The 27,588-nt window shown below is 45.8% G+C and overlaps 1 protein-coding gene across 2 annotated transcripts in view; it reads right to left on the minus strand.

Moving 5' to 3' along the window:
- Nucleotides 1-27,588, minus strand: part of CEP126 (centrosomal protein 126) — a 69,130-nt gene that overhangs the window by 28,376 nt on the left and 13,166 nt on the right. Inside the window, exons 1-4 of one of the 2 annotated variants that reach the window (XM_040426298.1) lie at nucleotides 13,952-13,984; nucleotides 13,669-13,814; nucleotides 11,642-11,759; nucleotides 8,503-8,704 (exon numbers count right to left, since the gene is read on the minus strand). In XM_040426298.1, the coding sequence (XP_040282232.1) occupies nucleotides 8,503-8,704; nucleotides 11,642-11,759; nucleotides 13,669-13,814; nucleotides 13,952-13,971 (486 nt within the window). In that variant the 5' untranslated portion in view covers nucleotides 13,972-13,984. Of the gene's footprint in view, nucleotides 1-8,502; nucleotides 8,705-11,641; nucleotides 11,760-13,668; nucleotides 13,815-13,951; nucleotides 13,985-27,588 lie in introns of those variants that run through there. The other variant, XM_040426297.1, reaches the window with a different exon arrangement.

Below are 27,588 nucleotides of genomic sequence, written 5' to 3' on the forward strand. Positions count from 1 at the left end.
GCTGTGATAGGGAGAGAGCTGCAGCAGAAAGGAAAGGGGTTGTCTCACAGCTGATGGATTGCAAGGTGGTCATAACCATGGAAACCAGCAGTGTATAATATGATGGAAAAATGAATCCAGCCAGCAAAGGAGGTAATATGGACAATCACAATACATTAGTAAGTTCTCTACGTAATAAGTGCTATTTGCTGAAGTGGGATAACCTTTAATTTTGTGCGCCAAAGTTACTACCATTACTAGACTATACACGATTATTAATGTCAGTTAAAAGGCCCTTTACTTTACATGAAAAACAGTTTTTTAATTGCTTAATCCTTTGCTGGAATATTAGCAGGCATGGGATTCAGTCGGTTCTGCTGACCCGATTGTTTCAATTATAACTGGGTCAGAAAACGGTGCGCTGGCTTAATCCCATTACACAGATAAATAGATATCCACAAAATATCCAGAAATACAGGCCTTGACTAAGGCATCATTATGTAGGGCGTAAACTTTCCATGGGTGAATAAAGGGTCCACCACCCTTTTCACACTATTCGGAGTGTTGCCTCTTTTTCTGGATATTTCCTGGATGTCTGTTGGATCCTGGTCCTTGTATTCTGGAGGGATTGCACCCATTTTTATTTTTTTACTGTGACAAACACAGGATTCACTATTCACAATAGGTGATATCACAGCTTATCTTTATCCTGCCCATAGACCTCACAAGTGAATTTCCCACTAGGCCAATGCCCATGGGGTCAACCAAGTCCTCCTCACGGCTCCCAGCCGGGTACATAATGATCTCATGCTCTCAGCATTAATTAATGCTAGGAGCATCAGGTACTTCTGCACCTGACCAGCAGCCGCAGGTGTCCTGCTGAACTCAACTGTATCACCATCCTCAGGACAGTGATACCGTTGAATACTGTGGTGAGGGCGGCAATGTTTTGTGCTGTACTGTGTTATTTGGTTCTGCTGGGGCGGTATTTTGTGTTGTCCTGCAATATTGCAGGCCCCGCCTACTTCTGTGCTCCCTGCCTACCTATGTTGCCCTGCCTTCTGTCAAGTTAGACCCTCCTACAACATGGAGCCACTTTTCTTTTTTTTTCTTCCAGGGCCACTTTAAGTTCCCAATCCGCCCATGCTCCTGACCTCTGCACAGGTCACAGAGGATGCCCAGAAAACTCTGCCATAGAAGTCAGTGAGCCCCCTCCAGTCTATTGTATCTATGGCCCATGAGGCTCCCATAAAGCATCTCTGAAAGTGCTGGGAACAGCTCAGGCAAGATGGCCGCCCTACAACCAGGTTCAGAAATAAAATAAAAATAAAAAATGAAAACCATAAAATAAAATCTGATTAGAAAAAAAGGAATATATGTGTCACTATCTGGTTTTAACTGACAGAAAAACATATAGGTGACACTTTCCCTTTAATTAAAGGGGTATTCTGATTGTTTGAAGTTACCCACAGGATAAGGGATCACTATTAGATCGGGGGGTCCTACCACTGAGACCCCACCGATCACGAGAATGGGGCCCGTACCCCGAAATGAACAGAGCGGCTGGTCGGGCATGTGCGCAGCCGCTCCATTCATTTCTATGGGAATTCCGGAAATAGTGGAGCGCTGTACTCGATTATCTCCGGAACTCCCATAGAAATGAATGGAGTGACCACGCGCATTTGTGACCGGCCATTCCATTCATTGCAGGGGGTGCTGATCGGTGGCGGTCCCAGTGGTAGGACCCCCATCGATCTAATAGTTATCCCCGTGGAAACCTGAAACAACCGGAATACCCCTTTAAGACTATTTTATGGAAGGCATTGCACCTCTATGACCAGCAGACGCTGAAGTTGAACCTACTGTACAGTACTAATGATATACACTCAGCTAAAGAATTATTAATAACACCATACTAATTCGGTGTTGGACCCCCTTTTGCCTTAAGAACTGCCTTAATTCTACGTGGCATTGATTCAACAAGGTGCTGATAGCATTCTTTAGAAATGTTGGCCCATATTGATAGGATAGCATCTTGCAGTTGATGGAGATTTGAGGGATGCACATCCAGGGCACGAAGCTCCCGTTCCACCACATCCCAAAGATGCTCTATTGGGTTGAGATCTGGTGACTGTGGGGGCCATTTTAGTACAGTGAACTCATTGTCATGTTCAAGAAACCTATTTGAAATGATTCGAGCTTTGTGACATGGTGCATTATCCTGCTGGAAGTAGCCATCAGAGGACGGATACATGTTCTCATTCTGTTTACGCCATATTCGGACTCTACCATTTGAATGTCTCAACAGAAATCTAGACTCATCAGACCAGGCAACATTTTTCCAGTCTTCAACAGTCCAATTTTGGTGAGCTCGTGCAAATTGTAGCCTCTTTTTCCTATTTGTAGTGGAGATGAGTGGTACCCGGTGGGGTCTTCTGCTGTTGTAGCCCATCCGCCTCAAGGTCGTGCGTGTTGTGGCTTCACAAATGCTTTGCTGCATACCTCGGTTGTAACGAGTGGTTATTTCAGTCAACGTTGCTCTTCTATCAGCTTGAATCAGTCGGCCCATTCTCCTCTGACCTCTAGCATCCACAAGGCATTTTTGCCCACAGGACCGCCGCATACTGGATGTTTTTCCCTTTTCACACCATTCTTTGTAAACCCTAGAAATGGTTGTGCGTGAAAATCCCAGTAACTGAGCAGATTGTGAAATACTCAGACCGGCCCGTCTGGCACCAACAACCATGCCACGCTCAAAATTGCTTAAATCACCTTTCTTTCCCATTCTGACATTCAGTTTGGAGTTCAGGAGATTGTCTTGACCAGGAGCACCCCCCTAAATGCATTGAAGCAACTGCCATGTGATTGGTTGACTAGATAATTGCATTAATGAGAAATAGAACAGGTGTTCCTAATAATTCTTCAGGTGAGTGTATAACTGTCATGTATGGGCAGATACAAGGGGTGATGTCCACGACTGTTACCAGAGATCTCAGGTCACCCTAGGTGTGGATTCATCAACCTGTGAGAAATGTTGACCATGCTACATAAGGACCGCAGGGAGGACTACTTCTGCTAAACCTGGAGTCTATCCTGGAGGCATAGCTGCATATGTGATAGCGAAGACTTATATCTATCTTAAAGGGGTTAGTCCACAAAAATGATTTAGCAGCTATCTACAGGATAGATGATAAATAGCATATGGGGGGTCATCTTGCTGGGTCCCTTTCCTTAGAAGGAGAGGTCCCTGAGTCCCCTCTCTGAATGGGGCTGATGGAGCACTGTCTAATTACAATAAACTAAGCAGTGGACTGATACGCTACTGCTGCGGTCCCACCTTAAAGGGATTTTCTGGTCCTGAGGATAGGCCACCAATATCTGATCGGAGGGTGTGTGTGGGAGGGAGCTGACACTCCACTTAATGGGAAGAGCTCTGCAGTAACCCGCTCCATCCACTCCTCTCCACCCATTTCTGGTGCTGAACCCCTGGCCGATCAGATATAGATGGCTTATCCACATTAAAAAATTCTGGAAAACTCCTTTAAACGGGTGAACAATGGCTGACAGACAGAACAATAAAACGCGTCAGCGTTCACGTCAGCGGCAGTTATTGCTCTGCCATTGTTATATAATTCCAATTACAAACAATTAGACGGCACGCTGTTGATACGCCCTTTCTTATTTTACTAGACTTTTAACTCTTACCACATCCTGCCTGTGCTGGCTGCATGACAGCATCCAGATCCACCCACAGCGCAAGCGTTCGCTCCCTTTACCTGACTCATCTCTACGACACGCTCATTCCAGCGGACTAATGATGCGAGCGCACGTGGAAGCAAAATGCAATAAAACACACGCAAAAAAAACAAAAAACAAAAGCATTATGTCTCGTGAAAAAAAATCTACTGTCATTTTCAGTCTTTCATTCTTACTGAAATCTATCAAAACATGTTTAAGAAAATAAAAAAATTGACACGTGAGCAAATGAAAGGGGTTTGCATTTTTTTTGTGGCCTCATAAGTAAAAATAATCTTTCTGTTCAAAATTGTACTTATAGTTATGCTTCTAGGTGAAGCCCCCTCTTACTGACATCACACCCTTTCTGGGAAAGTCGGGCCTCAGTGTCGGATGAGGCGGAAAACGCTCCGGGTTTCCTCCGGGTTCTCCGGTTTCCTCCCACACTCCAAAGACATACTGATAGAGACCTTAGATTGTGAGCCCCATTGGGGACAGTTGGATGCTAATGTCTGTAAAGCGCTGCGGAATATAGTAGCGCTATATAAGTGCATTAAATAAATAAATACCACTGTTTTCCTTGGTTTTTTCCTTAGTAACGGCTGTTTAAACATTTACAATATGAGGACCTTCTCAAGATGGCTCCTCTGCCAGTTCTCTGAGGCCAAAACTGCTTCCCCTCACTTCAAAATTGTACTTATAGTTATGCTTCTAGGTGAAGCCCACTCTTACTGACATCACACCCTTTCTGGGAAAGTCGGGCCTCAGTGTCGGATGAGGCGGAAAACGCTTCGAAAAGTCTGTAAAACGGTTAGTAAATGTGCTGCAAAGCATGCACGCCCGTTTCTTGGCACAAATTGCACCAAAAAACTAGCGCATTTTCATAAATAAACCTGCCCCCATGTGTTTTTTTTTTTTTTTTTTTTAAGGTTACAGATCCTAAAATGAAATGTCAGATCTGTAACCTTAAATCTATCCACAAAGAAATGCTCTTCTCTTTCCGTAACTCCCAGACCTCAAAGGCTCGCGCCTCTCTACTGAATTCTATGGGTGCGTCGTCCAATGTGAATAGGATAATAGGCGCCAAGACCCTCCTTCTCCCGGTAGGGATGGTGTCAGAGGTGGAATTGTGGATATTCCCTACATTTTTAAAGGACATCTGTCAGCAGTTTTGTACCTATGACACTGGCTGACCTGTTACATGTGCGCTTGGCAGCTGAAGACATCTGTGTTGGTCCCATGCTCGTATGTGTCCGCATTGCTGAGAAAAATGATGTTTTAAAAGGTTTCTGTCACCAGATTTCACCCTATTAAGCTAGCTGACATTAACGATGTGCTAACATCAGCTCAACCTAACCAGCCTATTCCTGTCGCATCTGTCTGCCAGCCCTGTGCTCTTGTGAAATCTCGCACCGTTCAGTATTCGGCGCGGTGAGGGAAAGACGATCACCGGATGCCAGCTTCCTCACCGCGCCGTTCAGTATTCGGCAAGGGTTAAATCTGGTGACAGAATCCCTTTAATACATGTAAATGAGCCTCTAGGAGCAGCTCAGCTTCTCTACAACTGCTGCACCCTCTGCACTTTGATTGCAGGGCCAGACACTTCAAACGTGATCACTCCTGGCCCTGACTTCACGCTGCACCATGCGCATCAGTATCCAGCGCAGTCGCAGTACAGTAAAGAGGCTCCCTGGCAGTCTCTCCTGTACTGTGAGCCTCTTTCCTGTACTGCACCTGCGCTGGATACTGATGCGCTGCACAAGACTTTAGAAGTCGGGGCCAGGTGTGATGATATTTACACGGCCCTGTGACGCACCTTCAGCATTCCCGCAGCTATGGGACATGTTGGAGCAATGTGAATCCTAACAAATCAATGACATTACTGCAGGTATATTGTGCATGGACCGCGTTCAGGAGTTCACCCGCCAGCACTCATCAGGCCTCCTGAGGGTCTTTTATATATACACGCACATGTTAGGGCACGAAAAGGGAGATTTCAGAGAAAATGTCTAGTTTAGAGAAACGCTTTTATATACCCTATTATTAGGATCCTCACCTCATGGTCATAACTGAAAAATAGCGAGAATGGGCGTCTCTCTCCCTGGAGGAACTGTCCTCCATGACACAAACAACCTAAGCATTGGAATGAGTACAGTGTAATGGTTTATTCCCCCAGTGGTGGCGCTGCAGGAAAACTGGACACGCTCTGCCAGGCTTCCCACACTTCCAGATGATCGCTGGTGGTTCAAGCAGAGGCATGCGTTGTGATCAGCCTATTGTCAAGAAGTAGGGATTGTCTAAAGCGGAGAACTCCTTTAAACCCTTAGACTGTCTGGGCGACCAGCAGTGCCTGATCTTCCATTACAGGCAAGAAGCTAAAAACTACAAGGAGGGAAGCCTGTGGATTACAGCCACTAGAGGAAGCATCGGTGCAGTTTGGTTTCGTGCGTCCTTTCGTATCATTGCTCGTTCGAGATAACTTCCAGGATAACAGGCTGAACTGGACGGACAGATGTCTTTTTTTCAGCCTTACAAACTATGTTACTATAATTGTCATGTTTAAAGGGATTGTCTCCGTTCAACAAATGGCATTTATCGTGTAGAGAAAGTTAATCCAAGGCACTCACTAATGTACTGTGATTGTCCATATTTCTTCCTTTGCTGGCCGGATTCATTTTTCCATGCCATTATACACTCGTTTCCATGGTTATGACCACCCTGCAATCCAGCAGCAGTGGCCGTGCTTCTACACTATAGGAAAAGCCGCCTCTCTGGTGGCTGGGATTGTGGGAGCACGCATAGGCCGGAGCTTTTTCCTATAGTTTGCAAGCACGACCACCACTGCTGAATTACACGGTGGTCGTAACCTCTGAATATGAGCCGTGTATAATGTATAATGGAAAAATGAATCCAGCCAGGAAAGGAGACAATATGGACAATCACAATACATTAATAAGTGCCTTGTATAAACTTTCTCTACAGGATGAATGCCATTTAATGTAGTGAGAGAACCACCATAAAGGTACCGCCAACCACCTTTTTGAACAAGCAAACAGTCATTCATCAGGTGATCCTCTCATTCATACGGCAGCTAAAATGATTGTTTGTGGGCAGCCTGTGGCCCTGGGTAAGTAGGTATGTGCTGCCCATAAACAATGATTTTCCATGCTGATGAATGATCGTAGTAGTGATCATTCCTTCCCATACACAGTAGATGATGGCTGCATGTGAATACAGCTTAAGGAGCTGGCAATGACTGGGAACGAGTGCTTCATTCCTGATCACTGACCTGAGTAGTGGCTTATGGAAAAGGACAGAAAGCCACAGGTCACAGGAGTCGGGGATTTCTAATAATCTAGTTTTCTGCATAGATTATAAGTAGGGATGAACCTTTTACCGAACTCAGGTTCGGTTCCAAGGTACCTCAGGAACCCGAGTTCGGTAAAAGGTTTTTTACAGTAGAAATTAATTTCTGAAGTTATTACCCGAAGTTTGACGAGACTTAGCGAAGTAATACCTCATTCGGAGCCAATACATTCTAATACCGTATGGAGCGCTCGCTCCCTACAGTATTCAAACAAAGTTTTATGCGAATCGACTTTGGATCTTTCACCCGAAGTTGATTCGCTTATCCATAATTATAAGCCACATAAAGTATTGTGTTCATGCTGCATAGAAGCATGTATATTACTTGTGATTGTATAGACAGGTATATACCTGACCATCCCACAATCCAGCGATTCTGATAGTCTGGAACTTTTCCAAGACCAGAAGCAGAAGTTTCAGCAAATTAGGAGACTCATCAGCACAATAAAGTGATCGCGGTGTATTTTATGATATTTTATACAGAAATACATGACTATTAGTGGCCTTTTATATAACCATTAGTTAGGAGAAAGTAGCCATGCAGCCAGATTATGCCAACGGAGGGTCATTTTGGCAAACGCCGGGCTGGTATGCCTCTGTAAACCTTTTTCTATCATATAGGAAAATGTAGCCTGCTGAGCATTCCTAGAAAGAGGAACATCTAAAAAATGTATGATGCACAAAGTATGTGCAATACCTGACCTATTTTACCGTATGCCTATATGCCAGAGACTTCAGTTGGGGGGTATACTTCAGAGATATGTATACCTTTACAGTAGCCAAATACAGGATGTGAACAGAGCCGTAGAAAAGCTACAGAACCCCTTTAAAGGCACATCTTGGCATCTTCGTGATTAGGAACATGCTGCGTTAGTATCCAACTAAGAGTGACACTGCCATCTAGTGGTTTTATATTAAACTGCATGTAAAAGAAAACCTCCCCGACTCGCTTGCAATGATTGCACTGGGTAAATCACAGCAAACGGCAGCAGTATAGACATGCTGACATGGAAACAAATAAGGGCGGGTTAGCATTCTCATGGCTGAATTCCATGCAGAATATTTAGAGCGGGGTAGTTGGGTGTCACCAATCCTCTCATCAATTGGGCATGTCCCTGCATAGTCTGTCTAATAGGTGCTGACAGTGTGGGGCTGTATAGGGAGACATCCTATTGACAAGGGGAATGGTAAAACCCAGCTGTCAACACATTTCTGGGAGGAATAACAGAGCAACAGCACAATGTTGGATTCTAAGAAAAGATGCCACAGACTAGATATGTTGCAGGTGATACATGCAGTGACTAAAGCATACGGAAATGGAGCACTGACTTCTGGCCACTTCATCTTACTGTAGATGCAGCTCGGCAGGGATCTAGGAAGAGAACAGGCCCGATATGTCTGCGCGTGTGACAAGCGGCGTACCTGCAGGTTGCTTAGATGCTGCTCCTCTAGAAGGCGCTGCGCTTCCTCCAGTTTGTGCTGGAAGTAGAACTGATTGCTGTCTATCTGGACCGTAGACCTATCGTGAAAGATTCTTTCAAGGTCCAACTTGGCCGCCGGCTGTTGCTTTCTTGGCCACGTGAAGTGTCCTATTGATGATAAGCTGGAAGGGGAGTCTGATGTTCTGTGGAAGAAAAAAAAAAAAGATTATTACTGGGTTACGTTTCCATAAATCGTATTATTTATGTTAATTATGTAGCACCAACATATTCGGCAGCGCTGTACACAGACCGTCATCACTCGCTATCTAATTTCCCTATTCCTTAAAGGGTAACTGTCATGTTTTCATAAAAAAATCTATTTTAGAATTTGTTACTACTGCAGCAGCATTATGCATAAAGCAATCTTTAGTTTCTTCACACGGTGGCTCAGTGGTTAGCACTGGTGCCTAGCAGCATGGGGGCCTAGGTTCGAATCCGACCAAGGGCAACATCTGCATGGAGTTTGTATGTTCTCGCCATGTTTGTGTGGGTTTCCTCCGGGTTCTCCGGTTTCCTCCCACACTCCAAAGACATACTGATAGGGAACTTAGATTGTGAGCCCCATTGGGGACAGTTGGATGCTAATGTCTGTAAAGCGCCTCAGAATATAGTAGCGCTATACAAGTGCATTAAATAAATAAATACCACTGTTTTCCTTGGTTTTTTCCTTAGTAACAGCTGTTTAAACATTTACAATATGAGGACCTTCTCTGCCAGTTCTCTGAGGCCAAAACTGCTTTCCCTCACTTCACATACACACTTGTTGTAGCCAGCAGCTCCCTGTCAGCCAATCAGATTGGATTACTGAGAGACACGCCTCCTCACTGTGAAGCCTAATGCAGGCATGCAGTGTGAAGGATCGCCCCTCCGTCTTCTGTTTATACTAAAGGGAAGACAGACAAGCCCTAGTAACGGTCTTTTAAGGGAGCAGTGGAAAGGGACAGAGGACATTAATGAAAGCTGTTGTTATCAGGTAATTACAGATCTTTTGACAATCATTGACAGACTAACTCAGGTATACATGCCTAGCTCTAATAAACTAGCACATAAAAAAAAATGACAGTTACCCTTTATACACGCACACTCTCTGAGGCCAACTGAATGAACCACCCTGCTGGCCAAAACTTCTTCGGGGTAATTTATGATGCTGAAATATGCGTAAATTAGGTGTATTTCACGGGCAGATTGCGGTATAGCGGTTCGTTGCGACTTCTCCCCGCTTACGCCAGGTCTAAAAAAGTGGGCATGAAAGGGGAGCAGGCTGGCTGGTCTCATTCATCATTTTCTACTCCTGGTTTAGGCGTAGAAAATGGTCTAAATGTAAGACAGCAACGATGCTGTCTTACATTTAGGACTGGTGGAGGATCGGCTGATGTTTTGTAGAGGCCGGCGCCTCTTCGTAACTTCGGCGAATCCACCGCCAGCTTAGGGGTTTATTAAGACCGGCGTCTAAACTTCTGGTCTAAATATGCCCCTTATATTCACCTTTAAAACACCTTATTACCCAAATCAATGACATTTTCAGTCCCATAGACATAAGGGTTTGATTGGCCGATCAATCTTCCATGGGATCATTTGTGTGAACCATCGAAACAGCGCTAAACTGCCCAATCATGGAGCCAATGTAAAAATAAAAAAAATAAAATTTTTGCTTGTGTGAAGCAGAAAATGATTGTCCGACTTCGCCATACTCTTGTATATTTAAAGGTGTCAGAACTTAAGTGGGGAGCAGTAGTATACAAAATATGAACCCACTATTAAAGGGGTATTCCCATCTGGACATTTATGACATATTAATAGGACAGGCCATAACTGTCTGACAGGTGCAGGTCCCACCTCTGGGACAAGTTCCTACGTCAAGGATGGGGTCCTACCATGAATGGAGAGGAGGCTGTCATCAGAAATTACTGCTATGGGACATCTGAAAATAGCATGAAGCAAGTGGGCATGAAAGGAGCGGATGCTGCACGTTTATGGCCACCTCTGTATTCAGCTAGTAGTAGAAAGCCAATACGCAGAGGTGGGACCCTCACCTATCAGACATTTATGGCATATTTTATCCATTTGCCATAAATGAGGGGCATACCCCTTTAAAGGGGTTTTCTCATCTTAGACAATGGGGGCATATTGCTAGGATATGCCCCCATTGTCTTATAGGTGTGGGACCCACACCTATATCGAGAACGGAGCACTGAAAGTGAAGGAGATCGCACTGCACTGCGCATGCGCAGCCGCCCTCCATTCATTTCTATGGGGGCGCCGAAAATAGCCGAGCGCTGGCTCGGCTATTGCAGTCTGCCCCATAGAAATGAATGGGAGCATGGGCCGCGCATGTGCGGCACGCTCCTATTCACTTCTATGGGAGAGGCGGGGATTAGTGCTTGGTGGTGGACGGACCCCGGGAAATCTGGGGTCCTCCAGCAACAGCACTCCCTGCTCCGTTCTCGATATAGTGGCGGGTCCCAGCGATATGCCCCCATTGTCTAAGATGGGAATACCCCTTTAAGCAATGGGTTGGCATTGTCCAAATGCTAACATTTTTTATTGATGACCTATCCTCAACATAGGTCCTCAGTATCTGATCAGTGGGTCTGACACCCAGAGCCCCCGCTGATCAGCTGTTTGAGAAAGCAATGGCAATTGCAGTAGCGCCGCAGCCTTCTCCCTGCTCACCCAGCACAGCGCCGTACATTGTATAGTGGCTGTACTTGGTATCGCAGCTGAGCCCCGTTCACTTCCATGAGGCTGAGCTGCACCTAGGTCAACATCACACAGCCTAGGAAAAGCTGGAGAAGGCCGTGGTGCTACCGAGACCACCGGTGCCTTCTCAAACAGCTGATCCGCCAGGGTCCCGGGTGTCGGACCTCCATCGACCAAATAATGATGACCTATGGACACTTGGAAAACCCCTTTAAACGCTGGTCAACAGATCAATGATGCTTAGACACTGATGGACCAGTCTAAATTGTAATTTTCTAATCATCACGAGAATAACCAGATATAGAAGAGGCTACAGAAAAATCCCACATCTGCATTAGTAACCAGCCACCAATACAACAGGCATACAAGAACATAAGTACCTGGTGCCATTAGGGCTCCTGTGATTGGTTACGTAGTAATACGTGGAGGGGATGGATCCCTGAATTTGGTCAAGTGCATCTTCAAGTTTTGGAGTTGGCCTTTTATGTACAGTATAAACTGCAAAATAAAGCAACAAACACCAGAATGAATGCTGTCGTGTCCACATCTTAATTAAAGGGATCGTTCACTTTAGACATGAAAAGGCTATGTCCACCTTTTATTGTATCAATACATCTAAAATGGAAAAAAAAAAAAAGAAGAAACTTCGCAACTGGTCTTAATTTAAAAAAAAAATCCTATGGTTTTGTGTCCACAGCTACTAGGTGGGTAATGCGTCTCCATGGCAACAGACAACAAACAAATCCTGGCCCTGTAGTCATATTCCCTTCTATCGGTCCCTCACTGTAGGCTGACTTACTGTGGAGGAGATTTAGCAAAACTGGTGTAAAGGAGAACTGTCCATAGCAAACAATCAGATATCACCTTTCATTTTTCAGAGCTCCTTTGGAAAATGAAAGGTGGAATCTGATTGGTTGCGATGGGCAGCTTAGCGAGTTTTGATAAATCTCCCCCTGTATGTTTACCAGGTTAGCAAGATGGACAGACAGAAGTGAGCATGACTTTAGGACCAGACAGACTACACATTGTTTGCTTGTTGTCTGTTGTCATGGAGACGCGGTTGTAGAAAACAAAGGGTAGGAAATGTTTAATCAAGACCTGCTGCAAAATTGCTTCGATTTTTCACTTTAGATGCCTATAGACGTTAAAAATAAATTGGTTGTGAAGGTGAAAGTGGCCTTTATCGATGCAGGGGGTTCGGACACTTGTATCTGGAAAACAGAGCTCTCATCGATCTAAAGATATATTAGGAAATATAGCCACATTTTTGATGGCTGCATAGTTTACAGGTGGCTGCATAGTTTACAGGGGGCTGCATAGTTTACAGGGGGCTGCATAGTTTACAGGGGGCTGCATAGTTTACAGGGGGCTGCATAGATTACAGGGGGCTGCATAGTTTACAGGGGGCTGCATAGTTTACAGGGGGCTGCATAGTTTACAGGGGGCTGCATAGTTTACAGGTGGCTGCATAGTTTACAGGTGGCTGCATAGTTTACAGGTGGCTGCATAGATTACAGGTGGCTGCATAGTTTACAGGTGGCTGCATAGATTACAGGGGGCTGCATAGTTTACAGGTGGCTGCATAGTTTACAGGGGGCTGCATAGTTTACAGGGGGCTGCATAGTTTACAGGGGGCTGCATAGTTTACAGGGGGCTGCATAGTTTACAGGGGGCTGCATAGTTTACAGGGGGCTGCATAGTTTACGGATGGCTGCATAGTTTACGGATGGCTGCATAGTTTACGGATGGCTGCATAGTTTACGGATGGCTGCATAGTTTACAGATGGCTGCGGCCAGCGAATGGGGTCTTCACCTATCAAGGAAGAGAATTTCAAATCCAAAGCTATTAGTAAGCTAATGTAATACTATTAACAGGACCATAGGACGAGGCCAATACGAGACAACTAAATTACGGCTCTACCCCTTTAGGGCTCATGCACACGACCGTATGTATTTTGAGGACCACAAAAAACACGGATCCGCAAAAAGTCAGTTTTCATTCCGTATTTTGTGGAACGGAACAGCTGGCCCCTAATAGAACAGTCCTATCCTCGTCTGTAATGCGGACAATAATAGGACAAGTTCTATTTTTTTGCGGAACGGACATACGGAAAGCCCACATTTTTTTTGCAGACCCATTAAAAAGGAATGGTTCGGCATACGGTCCGCAAAAAAAAAAAAAAAACACAGTACGGACACAAGAAAATACGTTCGTGTGCATGAGCCCTTAAAATGACAAAATGTTCGCATGACCTAATAATAAATAAATAATTAGTAATAGTAATCTTCCCACAGCAGCGTGTACTTATCGGAGGTCAGAAAATCCTTGCCATTGTCAATTAGTATCCAATAGCCGGGTGTCCCCGGATCATTATTCCCCTTCCAGGTCTACAAAGTAGTCACTGACCAGCTCTGCGGCGTTGCGATGGGGGGAGGTGAGCCCGCTGAAATTTTTCTGTCGCCTCCTGAAGCTTTAGCTTTCTCTGCTGAAGAACTTCTTCCCGGAACTTCTGCTCCCTTTGTTCCTCTTCTCTTTGTTTTTCCTCAAGCGCTCTAATAAAAGAAAACCACAAAACATAAAAATATATATATATATATATATAGAAAAAAGCTAATAATAAAAAAAAAAAAAAAGCTAAATTATCATCTGTAAAAATAAATCCGAAGCAGCCGGTGACAAATGCACAGACCTGACGGTAACATGTAACATCACACCAGGAGATTCATTCGGAGGGAAGCTGTCCCGGCTCGTACAGGACTATAAAATATGCGGTTCACACCCTGCTAACAGCTCACCCTGCCATAAATAGCTTGTAAAGTAAAAAAAAAAAGCCTTACATAAAAACGTGGCGTCGATGGACTACGGCGATGTCTCAGGGCTGACATTCCACTGCGCCAGCAGAGTGACAGGTGGGGAGGGTTGTGCTGTATGGCGACTGTCACAAACGGAAAGAAAAGACTAAAAACACACATAAACCTTACCTCATGTCCTCCTTGAAACTGAAATGCGTCGGGGTAAGAGCGCAGCAGTGCCGTGCAGAGGATAATTATCACCTGGTACAGTACACACTGTCACCACGCAGACACGTGGACATCATAGGCATAGCGCAGCTGGGCAGGTGCCAGGGCAGGTGTGATTTTATAGAAGCCATTTCCGACCTGGTGTCAGTTGTCATATAATCCTGACAAACTGTTCCAGGGATCAGAAACAACCTTCCTTCAGGCATCGTGCTGTTCCTGATTCACTGGTAACTCTTCTTTAAACCAGTGCAAACTAGGAGCACCCCACAAGACCTGCCATTTTGGAGATGCTGTGGCCCAGTCACCCAGCCCAATGTGGCCCTAGGGTCCTTACAGTGGCCCATGTTTCCTGCTTCAAGAACTGGTGATTCGTTCCCATCTGCGGCACGGCTGATCCGGCACCAATGCTGGCTGTTGGCCGGACAAAAACACTTGCACATAACAGTTTGTCTGGCCAAAATCTGGCATTTATGCTGGACAGCAGCCTGATCACCGCTGGACCCCGTTATACTCAATGAGGTCCGGCAGAGAACTGTACAATGCGGCAATGCTTTTTTTCTATATGTTTAAGTGCAAAAAAAAAAGTTAACAAAGGTGAACACTGCCTTTAAATTCTAGGCAGGCAAGGCCAAGCTATCTTTCAATATACATTAGGCTGCCTTCACAAAAGCATGTCTCATCAATATTAGATTTGAGTTTTTTTGCTGTCTGTAATATGGAATAATAATAATAATAATAATAATATCGGGTTAAACACAGTCATATAAAACAGGTCCATTTTAAAAATGCAGCAGATGTTAAATGTACCTTTCTTTTGGATGGGGAATGCCCATTCAAGTCCGTGGAGAGTGTTTAAAATAACAGATACCTCTGTATACTACGCTGAGTATATATTGTACATACTGAGACTGTGCTGAGTATATACATAATGGTACTGCACTGAGTATATGCATACCGATACTGTGCTGAATATATACATACCGGTACTGTGCTGAGTATATACATGCTGGTACTGTGCTGAGTATATACATGCTGGTACTGTGCTGAGTATATACTGTACACACTAGTACTGTGCTGAGTATATACACACCAGTACTGTGCTGAGTATATACATGCCGGCACTGTGCTGAGTATATACATACCGATACTGTGCTGAGTATATACATGCCGGCACTGTGCTGAGTATATACATACCGATACTGTGCTGAGTATATACATGCCGGTACTGTGCTGAGTATATACATACCGGTACTGTGCTGACTATATACTGTACACACTAGTATTGCACTGAGTATATACATACCGGTACTGTGCTGAATATATACTATACACACTGGTACTGTGGTGAGTATATAGATACCGGTACTGTGGTGAGTATATACATGCCGGTACTGTGGTGAGTATATACATGCCGGTACTGTGCTGAGTATATACATACCGGTACTGTGCTGAGTATATAGATACCGGTACTGTGCTGAGTATATAGATACCGGTACTGTACTGAGCATATACTGTACACACTAGTACTGTGCTGAGTATATACATACCGGTACTGTGCTGAGTATATAGATACCGGTACTGCGCTGAGTATATACATACCGGTACTGTGCTGAGTATATAGATACCGGTACTGCGCTGAGTATATACATACCGGTACTGTGCTGAGTATATAGATACCGGTACTGCGCTGAGTACAAACATATTGGTACTGTGTTGGTGCATGCATCAAGCACTCCGCCTTGGACGTTCAGCAGGTAGACCGAGCACATACTGTGCGTGAATTATCATCACATTCCTCAGGTGACACCACAATTAACATTCCTCCGAATAATTCCACGTAATAATCTGCGTTATGTTACAGGAGAAGCTCTGACTCATTGTAATGAACGCTCACTTCTCACTGCTCAGCCATTTTCCTAGATGTGCGGCTCCAACGCCTCAATAGGGTAGTTTCATCACCAACATTAGGGAGCGACCGATTATCGGAAGTAGCGATATACCGATAATGCGTATAAAGCGAATACTAGTGAGCGCTTCCATTATAGAAGCGCACACTAGTATGCATCGGGGGCCGGGAGCGGGGAAGAAGCGCAGCAAGCGCTTCCGATACTCACCCTCCGTGATCTTCTTTGATGGGGCCCGCGCTCCACTGTCCTGACCCCGTACAGTGTCAGACCGTAGTGCGCGCACTATGACCTGTGTGCAGCGCGGGCCGGAGAAGACAGGGGAGCGAGACGCCGGACCTGGAGATGAAGAGGAGCCGCGGCGCAGTATTTTTTTTTTATTATATTCATCTGAGGTCTGATCTAAGGTCTGATAGGGGTTAATAAAAGGTCTGATCTGAGGTCCGATAGGGGTTAATAAAGGTCTGATAGGCGTTAATAAAGCGCTGATCTCAGGTAGGATAGGGGTTAATAAAGTCAGTGAGGAGGGGGGGGGGGATGGTGTGGAAATTGGCATTTGGCACTAGTATATTATAAATGTAAATTATAAATTGACTACCAACTAAGGGCTTTATTAATTTATAATATACTAGTGCCAAATCTAAATTTCCACCACTTCAGTGACTACCAACTAATATAATATATATTATGAGATATAAAATATCGGTATAAATTATCGGCTATCGGCCTGAACGTTCACAGATTATCGGTATCGGTTCTAAAAAATCAATATCGGTCAATCCCTAACCAACATTACTTCTAATATGCTTCCTTATGGCCACACGATCTTTTTTCTTGAATATAACTTTTTGAATATATGTCTATTACTAGCCTTTTGGCTAGGTGGCCAATGGAACCATCCTCCCCTGGTCTCTAATCCCCGGCAATCAGGAAGCCACATCTGGCCATGCCTACTGGCTCAGTGTCCACGCTGCCACTGACTGACCCTGGCCTCGCTCTTGACCATGGCATGAAGCTGCAAGTTTTACACTATTACCAAAAACCCAGGGTCTAAGGCCATGTTCACATCACCGCTATACATTTCAATTGTCCTGCTCCGTTAGAAGAGCAGAACAACGAAAATAATGGAAGTGCCGATGACTATAATGGGGTATGTTCAGATGCCCACTTTTTTGGCATGCAAGACTTTATTGTCTGCTCTTTTTGGCAGAATCTGCGATGAAGGCCCAGACCAGAGCCTCCAACGCAGATGTGAACACACCCTAAATCAAGTTAAAAGGTTTTTGCCCCTAAAGACATTACGCTATATCTACAGGCCCACCTACTGGGAGACCCTTGTTCCACCAGGCAAGGTGGCACTAGGCTGAAGGAGACCCCCACCTATCAGTCAGTCTTGTTTTCATTGGTTATAGAGGCAGCCACAACTCGATGGAGCTCCAGAACCATGGACTAAGTGCGTGCTTTTGCCAATATTTGGGTGGCTGTCAGCACGGGGGGCAGGGTCCAAACTGTCTTTTCTGTTGGCTAAATCAATGACTAAAGAGCTTAGCCCTTAGGATTTGGACAAAAGGGTAGCGGAATAGGCAAAGTGGTATCTCCCAAAAGGGAGAACCATCTCACCAGAGCCACCTTTTGGAAGTGGCTCTATGAGTCAAGATCTGACTTTCCAACAAGCATTGGGACATGACAAGGGTACATAACCAGGCCAGATATCCCTCTGTAGACAGCTGTTTCAGGGTACCTGCCCCTCATCACTACAGAGTAGGATTCTGGCTTGCTGGGTGCAATGCCTTGAAAACGGTTTAGGCAGGGTACTGAATCTCCTTAAAGAGACCAGTCCTGTATGGAGACTTAACGGAAGCACTCCATGGTATGGAGACTTTTTGGCAGTGCTTCATTGGAAACAAATAAGCTAAGAGGTATCTCCCAAGAAAGAGAACCAAGGGATGGCACTGAGCCAGCCAGAATCCTACTCCGGCACAGCTGTCTATGGATGGATATCTGGCTTGGCTATTGTCCCCAAGGCTTGTTGGAAAGTCGGTTCTTGACTCATAAGGAGCCACTTTCAAGAGGTGGTGGTGCTGGGGAGAGGATTCTCTTCCTTGGGAGGTATCTCTTTGCATATTCATTTTCCATGAAGCACTGCCAAAAAGTCTCTATACCATAGAGTACTTCCAGTAAGTCTCCAAACAGGTCTGGCCTCTGTAAGGAGATTCGGAACCCTGCCTGAGCTGGTAAAGGGTAAAAAGAATGCCTCTCATGTAGTCGACAGCGTCTCTTCCCTTTGAGGGTTTTCTCCTTTGCTACAGCCAAAAAAAAATATGTTGATACTGGCATGTGGAGAATGGGTATAAAAAGAGATGGAATCTGACTGGAGTTGCTACCCCTCTAATTACTTCTTCCAGCAAGGTTGACGGCAGCTTACAGCTCTCCAGCTGTTGCGATGCTTCAATTTCCGAAGATGTGAATTCTCACAGCATGCTGGGAGTTGTAGTTTCATAACAGCTAGACATTTACAGATGGCCGTAAACTGCCACCCCGATGGCGGACATACCGACCAAGGATCATGCAATGGTTACTGCTGCTTGGTAACCGAGTCAATAATAAGTTATATAATATCCGTGCTTCCTATTGTTAGACATTCAATAAGATTTTCATTAGGACAATGAGTAATGCCAATAAGTGACAGAACAAGCTGCACACTATGTACATAGCTAATAAGGAGTGGTGAGAACAAACCATTGTGACTCAGTAAAAGTGGTGAAGAAAATATTTCTCCTGCAATTAGATCTCTATAATTGGGTTCCCTGCAGGACTTCTTTCTGACGATGACCTGGCCGCCTCCAGCGATCGTTCCATAAACCCAACAGCCTCAGGCAGAGATCTCTACTGAAGTGAATGGCAGAAATCCAGCAATTGCCTATATTTCATTAGCCGATAACCGAGTCTTAAATAATAAATCCAATTTCAGCAAAATATAAGACCCTTAAAAACAAAATAATTTATTATAACTGGTTAAAAAACACCTAGTCCCCTCTAAATATAATGTAAGTGATGATGAGTGATCGGTTCATCACACAATAGTACAATATAACTAATACGCAGGTCCCTGCTCAAAGATACACGACTACATGTAACAACACACAGACAGATACGATATCACTGTAGGGTGGGGAGAGCTTTGCCTAAAGATCACCCTACGGTATATCTCAGCCCAGAGACGCCCCCTTGTGGTGGGGACTCTCTGTCCTCGTACCTGGGCTATATCACCCTAAGTGGCCCTCAACGGGTCCTAGCACCCCGACGTGTTTCCCCCCAAACACTGGGTTCCTCAGGGGGTCAGTGTAATGGGTGGACCACTACTAGATGCTTGTAGGTAACCAATAAATACATGGACATGTACTGTATATATATGTGTAGACAAAACTCCTACAGAGTTGCTGCCTATACTGGGAGCGGGCAAATCACCTCTACGAGACTGAGCGGGTTCTTATGTGCCCCACAATAAAAGAGTACCAGTCTTATTTGAAGACTCCACCAAGCGGGCATGGCTTGACAGGTACATGGGTATACACCTATCGCCTGTTGCTGTATTTATTAAGAAGTTTTGTCTACACATATATATACGTTTGACTATCTGTTTTCCTTTGTGACTTACATGTCCATGTATTTATTGGTTACCTACAAGCATCTAGTAGTGGTCCACCCATTACACTGACCCCCTGAGGAACCCAGTGTTTGGGGGAAACACGTCGGGGTGCTAGGACCCGTTGAGGGCCAGTTAGGGTGATATAGCCCAGGTACGAGGACAGAAAGTCCCCACCACAAGGGGTCGTCTCTGGGCTGAGATATACCGTAGGGTGATCTTTATGGAAAGGTCTCCCCACCCTACAGTGATATCGTATCTGTCTGTGTGTTGTTACATGTAGTCTTGTATCTTTGAGCAGGGACCTGCGTATTAGTTATATTGTACTATTCTGTGATGAACCGATCACTCATCATCACTTGCATTATATTTAGAGGGGACTAGGTGTTTTTAACCAGTTATAATACAGTATTTTGTTTTTAAGGGTCTTGTAATTTGCTGGAATTGAAGTGAATGACAGCGGCGACTTCCTCAACCGCACAATTACCCCAGCCCCGGAATAATGCAGGCTCCGTCATGTGAACGCACACGCTGCGCGTAATGTTCTCTTACACCGTGAATCACCTGTATCCTAGCAGTCTGGTCGACGTCTAAATAAAGACAATCCAGCCGGGTGTCACCTTTGTGAATATGACAGATGAAATCTCGCATAGTCCTCCTGTCATCCAGGTAGAGTCATGATGCTACATGCACGGCACAGACCATCATAAAGGCGGCTTCACAAGGAGGATTGCTTGTTTTCTCATCACGGATTTTGGTGCGTTTTCACAAGGGTCAATATCTGTATTCCTGATGGCTTAAAGGGAACCTGTCACCTCCAAAAGTGATATAAGACTGCCAGCATTACCTTATAGCAGCCCCCAGTCTGTTATTGATCATGTGTATGAGCCAGAAATTCGTCAATCCATACTTGTGAAAAACGCTTTTTTAATCTCCCTGAGCGCTCCGATTCCTGTGAGCTTGAAGTCAGGGGGGCAGCGGCAATGCCCGCCTCTTACCCGTCCCCTCCTGACTATGATTTACATATTTACCATTCCTTGGGATCGTGCCAGTCTGGCACCTGCGAGTTGCGCCGCTTGTGACTGCACGATCCCGTCTCGGGCTCCCGCAGTCAGCGGGGCATAATTTTGTAACTGCGCATGCACCGGCCGGCTCGATTCGGCGTGCGCACTTGCGCCGGCAATAATCAGCGTGCGCGAGTTATATTCACAGTGCAAGCCGGCTGGCCCATGCGCAGTTACAAAATTATGCCCCGCTGACTGCGGGAGCCCGAGACGGGATCGTGCAGTCACAAGCGGCGCACCGCGCAGGCGCCAGACTGGCACGATCCCAAGGAATGGTAAATATGTAAATCATAGTCAGGAGGGGACGGGTAAGAGGCCGGCAATGCTTGACTTGAAGCAAGGAAGCCGCTGCCCCCCTGACTTCAAGCTCACAGGAATCGGAGCGCTCAGGGAGATTAAAAAAGCGTTTTTCACAAGTATGGATTGACGGATTTCTGTCTCACACACATGATCAATAACAGACTGGGGGCTGCTATAAGGTAATGCTGGCAGGTTCATATCACTTTTGGAGGTGACAGGTTCCCTTTAAGGCAGTAAGGGAGCTGGTGTTAGCATCCCTGGTTGTCTAGGGCAGTGAAGGGGTTCGTGTCAGTTTCCCTAAGGCTACTTTCACATTAGGGTTTTCCTTTCTGCTATTGAGATCCGTCATAGAATCTCAATACCAGAGGAAAACGTTTCAGTTTTGTCCCCATTCATTGTCAATGGGGACAAAACTGAACTGAACAGGATGGAGTTAACCAGAATGCTTTCGGTTGGTTAGGTGGCATTACCATGCAGGACAGGAAAACACCGCAAGCAGCGTTTTTCAGTGCATCATGGGATGCGGAGCAAGACGGATCTGTCATGACACACAATGTAAGTCAATGGTGCCAGATCCATTTTCTCGGACACAAAATAAAACAGATCCGTTCCCTATTGACTTACAATGCTTTTAGAGACGGATCCGTCATGGCTATTGTAGAGATAATACAAATGGATCCGTTCATAACGGATGCAGACGGTTGTATAATCCTAACGGAAGCGTTTTTGCTGATCCATGACAGATCCAGCAAAAACACTGATGTGAAAGTAGCCTAAGGCAGTAAACCAGCTGGTATTGGCATCCCTGGTGGTCTAGGGCAGTAAAAGGGTTAATGCCTGGTGGTCTAGGGCAGAGAAGGGGTTAATTCCTGGTGGTCTAAGGCAGTAAAGGGGTTCGTCCCAGTATTCCCAGTGGTCTAGGGCAGTGAAGAGGTTCAGGTCAGTTTCCCTAAGGCAGTAAATGAGCTGGTGTTAGCATTTCTCGTGTTTTAGGGCAGTGATGGGGTTAAAGGGGTTGTCTCATCATGGACAATGGGGGCATATCACTAGGATATGCCCCCATTGTCTTATAGGTGCGGGTCCCACCGCTGAGACCCACACCTATATAGAAAACGGAGCCCCGCAAGTGAAGCAGGGCGCACTGCGCATGAGCAGCCATCCTCCATTCATTCTCTATGGGGCCGGAGAAAATAGCAGAGCTCTGGCTCGGCTATTTCCGTCGGCCCCAAAGAAATAAATGGGAGCGGGGTCCGCGCATGCGTAGTACGCTCCCATTCACTTCTATGAGGAGCCTGATTGGTGGTGGCTGGACCAGAGTCCTCCAGCCACCACCTTGTGGGTCTCCGTTTTCGATATAGGTGGGGGTCCCAGCGGTAGGACCCGCACCTATAAGACAATGGGGGCGTTGTCACGAACATATTGAGACATACGGATGTCCCGGCGACAGTGAGTGGCAGAAGATCTGTGAGACTGGCAGCACGTGGTTTGATCTGACAGGTGTTCCTTGTGGATCAATAGGCGTCTGTGTTGTGTCTGGTAATGGCCACACCCCTTGCCTCCAGGTGTTGCTTATGTGGTCATATAACCTTCCTTATTTATAGTTGCTTCTCCCACAATGCTGTGCGGTTTATAGCTTCTGTGCCTGTGGATTGTTTGTGGTTGGATCTCGGCTGAGTTCCTGGTGCTTCTATAGCCTCTTTGAAGTTAAGTCTTTTCTTTCCCTTTTGTATTTTGTTTGGGTTCTCTGAGTTGCATTTCCATATTGTTTGTATTAGGCCTGTAGGAGACTCCTGTTCGTCCTTACTTTTGGAGTAACAGGTAGTCTCGTCCCTGCCATTAGTACCAGGGTCCTATAGGGCTAGATAGGACTCTAGGTATTCCTGTGTATGAACACACCTACCTCTGGGGTCTGTTCATACTGGTAGTCAGTCAGGATTTTGGTTAGGGTTTTCACTAGGAGGTGTCCTTTTTCCTTCCCTGGTTCTCAGGCCTGATTTCCTGTTTCCCTCTTCCCTCCTATACTCGGTGTGGTGTTTCCCTCCCACATCGAAGCATGACAGGCAAATCCTAGCGATATGCCCTCATTGTCCATGATGAGACAACCCCTTTAATGCCTAGAGGTCTAAGGCAGTAAAGGGGTTCATCCCAGTATCCCCGGTGATCTAGGGCAGGGAAGGGGTTCATGTCAGTATCCCTGATGGTCTAGGACAGTGAAAGTGGAAAATATCAGTATCCCTGGCGGTCTATGGTAGTGAAGTGGGAAATGTTAAAGGGCTTTTCCGATACAACAGCAAAATATTAAAGAGGTCATGTGACCACCATTGTCAATCACAGGCATCAGTGGTCAGATGTACAAGAATGGCACATCACTGCTGAGGCGTTTCTATGGTGGTCTAGGGCAGTTAAGGGATTTATTTCATGATCCCTGGTGGAGGGCAGTGAAGTGGTTAAAATTGTGTCCAGTGGTTTACTCAACCCTCCAGGCCCCGATCCTGGTTATAACACTGCTGGACATTGATCATAGAGATGAGGGCAGGGAGAGGACAAAGAGGACTGTGCCTCCATACAGTGTGGGTCTGTAATACACTTACAGTGAGGACGAGGCTAAGGTATTGGCTGGCACAGCATTACATCATCATGGGGTACTTTTACTTTTTGTAAAGATCCAATTACCACAGTCTACCCCCAGGTGGATGTCTGAACGAAACACCACTGAGGGTTAAAACGGGGCGATGGGGTTTCTATTGGGTGGTACATGGGCTTACTTACTGTTAATATCAGGCACGGGGGTTACTAATGTGAAACGTAAAGGGCATGCTTATGTGGGAATAAAGGGGAAGGATGCTAATCAGGGCCATCTTTAATATTGATTGGACCCTGGGCAAAAATGTACTTGGGCCCCCTGGATCCCGCCTTCCCACACCTTAGCAGGCAATCACGCCCTCCACCACAACACACACACAAAATCCACACATCTGGTAGAGTACAGTGAATGACTGTAAATACTTCCAGTTCTGAAGACTCCAGCGGCTCAGGATCAGTGCTCTGGGCAGCTGGGCTCAGGCTGGAAGTAGGCACCGCTCTGCAGGAAGGAGACCAGGGCTCGGCTCACCCTAGTGTTACAGTGCACCCCAGCACCCCACAGTATGCAGTATAGCACCCTATAGTATACAGCACCACACAGTATGCAGTATAGCACCCTATAGTATACAGCACCACACAGTATGCAGTATAGCACCCCACACTATACAGTACCCCACAGTATATAGTAGAGCAGTATAGCAGCCCACAGTATACAGCACCCCACCGTATACAGCACCCCAAACTATACACGATACAGCACCCCACACTATACAGTACAGCAGTATAGCACTCCACACTATACAGGCTCCCCCACAGTATACAGGCTCCCACACAGTATACAGGCCCCCCACACAGTATACAGGCCCCCCACACAGTATACAGGCCCCCCACACAGTATACAGGCCCCCCACACAGTATACAGGCCCCCACACAGTATACAGGCCCCCACACTATAGAGTAGTTTACAGTATATTAGTATAACAGGCCCTGTCACCTTTTTCTGATGTAATCTTCACAAAAAAAGCCAAACTTCTCCTGCAACACTCCTGATAGGACCTGTGATGACCTCATAGCCATGTGACCAGTAATATTGCTAGGTTACTGGTCACATGGTGATGATGTCATCTAAGGTCCTAGATCACAGCTGAGCTCTCACAGTACGCTGGCTGGACTCAGTGCGCAGGCATGGCATGGCAGCACCTCCTGTGTAGCTGACAGCCTGACACCCGGGGCAGTAGCTAGCAGGGCTCAAGAGGCAGCTGCCTTGGGCCCCCCAGGAGCAACTGGGCCCGGGGCAGCTGCCCCTTTTGCCCCTAGGTAAAGACGGCCCTGATGCTAATGTGAGATGTAAAAGGGGAACATTAACCACCTCAGCTCCCCTAGCTTAAACACCCTTAATGACCAGGCCACTTTTTACACTTCTGCACTACACTACTTTCACCGTTTATTGCTCGGTCATGCAACTTACCACCCAAATGAATTTTACCTCCTTTTCTTCTCACTAATAGAGCTTTCATTTGGTGGTATTTTATTGCTGCTGACATTTTTACTTTTTTGGTTATTAATCAAAATTTAACGAAATTTTAGCAAAAAAATGAAATTTTTCACTTTCAGTTGTAAAATTTGTCGAAAAAAACGACATCTATACCGTATTTTTCGCCCCATAAGACGCACTTTTTCCTCCCCAAAAATGGGAGGAAAATGCCCCTGCGTCTTATGGGGCGAATGCTGACAGTTTAACATCGCTGGACGCGATGTACGGAGCGGGGGCTGGGGGAGGGACTGGCAGGAGGAGCTGGGGGCCGGCAAAAGCGGCGGGGCGGTGCGGTCACTGTACTATAGCCCCGCCCCACCGCTCCGGTATTCTAATATAAAATGTATTTTTTGAATTAAAAGTTATTAAACATGCCCCCCTCACTCCTAATAGTACCGTATATCCTAATTGCTTCTGTATAATGCCGGCAGGCAGGCCGGGCGGCAGCGTAACTCCCTGATGTCACGTGCCTGCGCCGCCTCCTTTATGAATGAAGCAGGCGGCGCAGGCAAGTGACGTCAGTGAGTGACGCGCCGGCTGCCGGCATTATACAGAAGCAATTAGGATATACGGTACTATTAGGAGTGAGGGGGGCATGTTTAATAACTTTTAATTCAATAATACATTTTATATTTGTATACTGGGGGGGCTGCGGGGGGGGGGGGGGGGCACATGGAATCTGTGGATGGCACAGTTAAGGGGTGGGGGTCTGTGGATGGCACTGTTATGGGCTGGGGGGGGTCTGTGGATGGCACTGTTATGGGGTGGGGGGTCTGTGGATGGCACATATATAACAGTGCCATCCACAGACCCCCCCCCCCCCTGTAACAGTGTCCGTCATCCACAGATCCCCCCATAAGTGTCCTTCATCCACAGATCCCCCCCATAAGTGTCCGTCATCCACAGATCCCCCCATAACAGTGTCCGTCATCCACAGATCCCCCCATAACAGTGTCCGTCATCCACAGATCCCCCCATAACAGTGTCCGTCATCCACAGATCCCCCCATAACAGTGTCCGTCATCCACAGATCCCCCCATAACAGTGTCCGTCATCCACAGATCCCCCCATAACAGTGTCCGTCATCCACAGATCCCCCAATAACAGTGTCCGTCATCCACAGATCCTCCCATAACAGTGTCCGTCATCCACAGATCCCCCCCATAACAGTGTCCGTCATCCACAGACCACCATTAGTTCCAAACCCACCAAAAGCACACCTTTTGGTTAAAAAAAATATTTTTCTTATTTTCCTCCCCAAAAACCTAGCTGCGTCTTATGGGCCGGTGCGTCTTATAGGGCGAAAAATACGGTATATAAATTTTTTTCTAAATTTATTGTTCTACATGTCTTTGATAAAAAAAAAAATGTTTGGGTAAAAAAAAAAATGGTTTGGGTAAAAGTTATAGCGTTTACAAACTACGGTACAAAAATGTGAATTTCCGCTTTTTGAAGCAGCTCTGACTTTCTGAGCACCTGTCATGTTTCCTGAGGTTCTACAATGCCCAGACAGTAGAAAAAATAACACCATTTCGGAAAGTAGACACCCTAAGGTATTCGCTGATGGGCATAGTGAGTTCATGGAAGTTTTTATTTTTTGTCACAAGTTAGTGAAATATGAGACTTTGTAAGGAAAAAAAAATTAAAATCATCATTTTCCGCTAACTTGTGACAAAAAATAAAAAATTCTAGGAACTCGCCATGCCCCTCACGGAATACCTTGAGGTGTCTTCTTTCCAAAATAGGGTCACTTGTAGGGTAGTTATACTGCCCTGGCATTTTAGGGGCCCTAATGCGTGAGAAGTAGTTTGAAATCAAAATGTGTAAAAAATGCCCTGTGAAATCTGAAAGGTGCTCTTTGGAATGTGGGCCCCTTTGCCCACCTAGGCTGCAAAAAAGTGTCACACATCTGGTATCGCCGTACTCAGAAGAAGTAGGGCAATGTGTTTTGGGGTGTCATTTTACATATACCCATGCTGGGTGAGAGAAATATCTCGGCAAAAGACAACTTTTCCAATTTTTTTTATACAAAGTTGGCATTTGACCAAGATATTTATCTCACCCAGCATAGGTATATGTAAAATGACACCCCAAAACACATTGCCCAACTTCTCCTGAGTACGGAGATACCACATGTGTGACACTTTTTTGCAGCCTAGATGCACAAAGGGGCCCAAATTCCTTTTATGAGGGCATTTTTAGGCATTTGGATCCCAGACTTCTTCTCACGCTTTAGGGCCCCTAAAATGCCAGGGCAGTATAAATACCCCACATG

This window comes from Bufo bufo, chromosome 3 (genome assembly GCF_905171765.1).
Source record: "Bufo bufo chromosome 3, aBufBuf1.1, whole genome shotgun sequence".
NCBI lineage: Eukaryota > Metazoa > Chordata > Amphibia > Anura > Bufonidae > Bufo > Bufo bufo.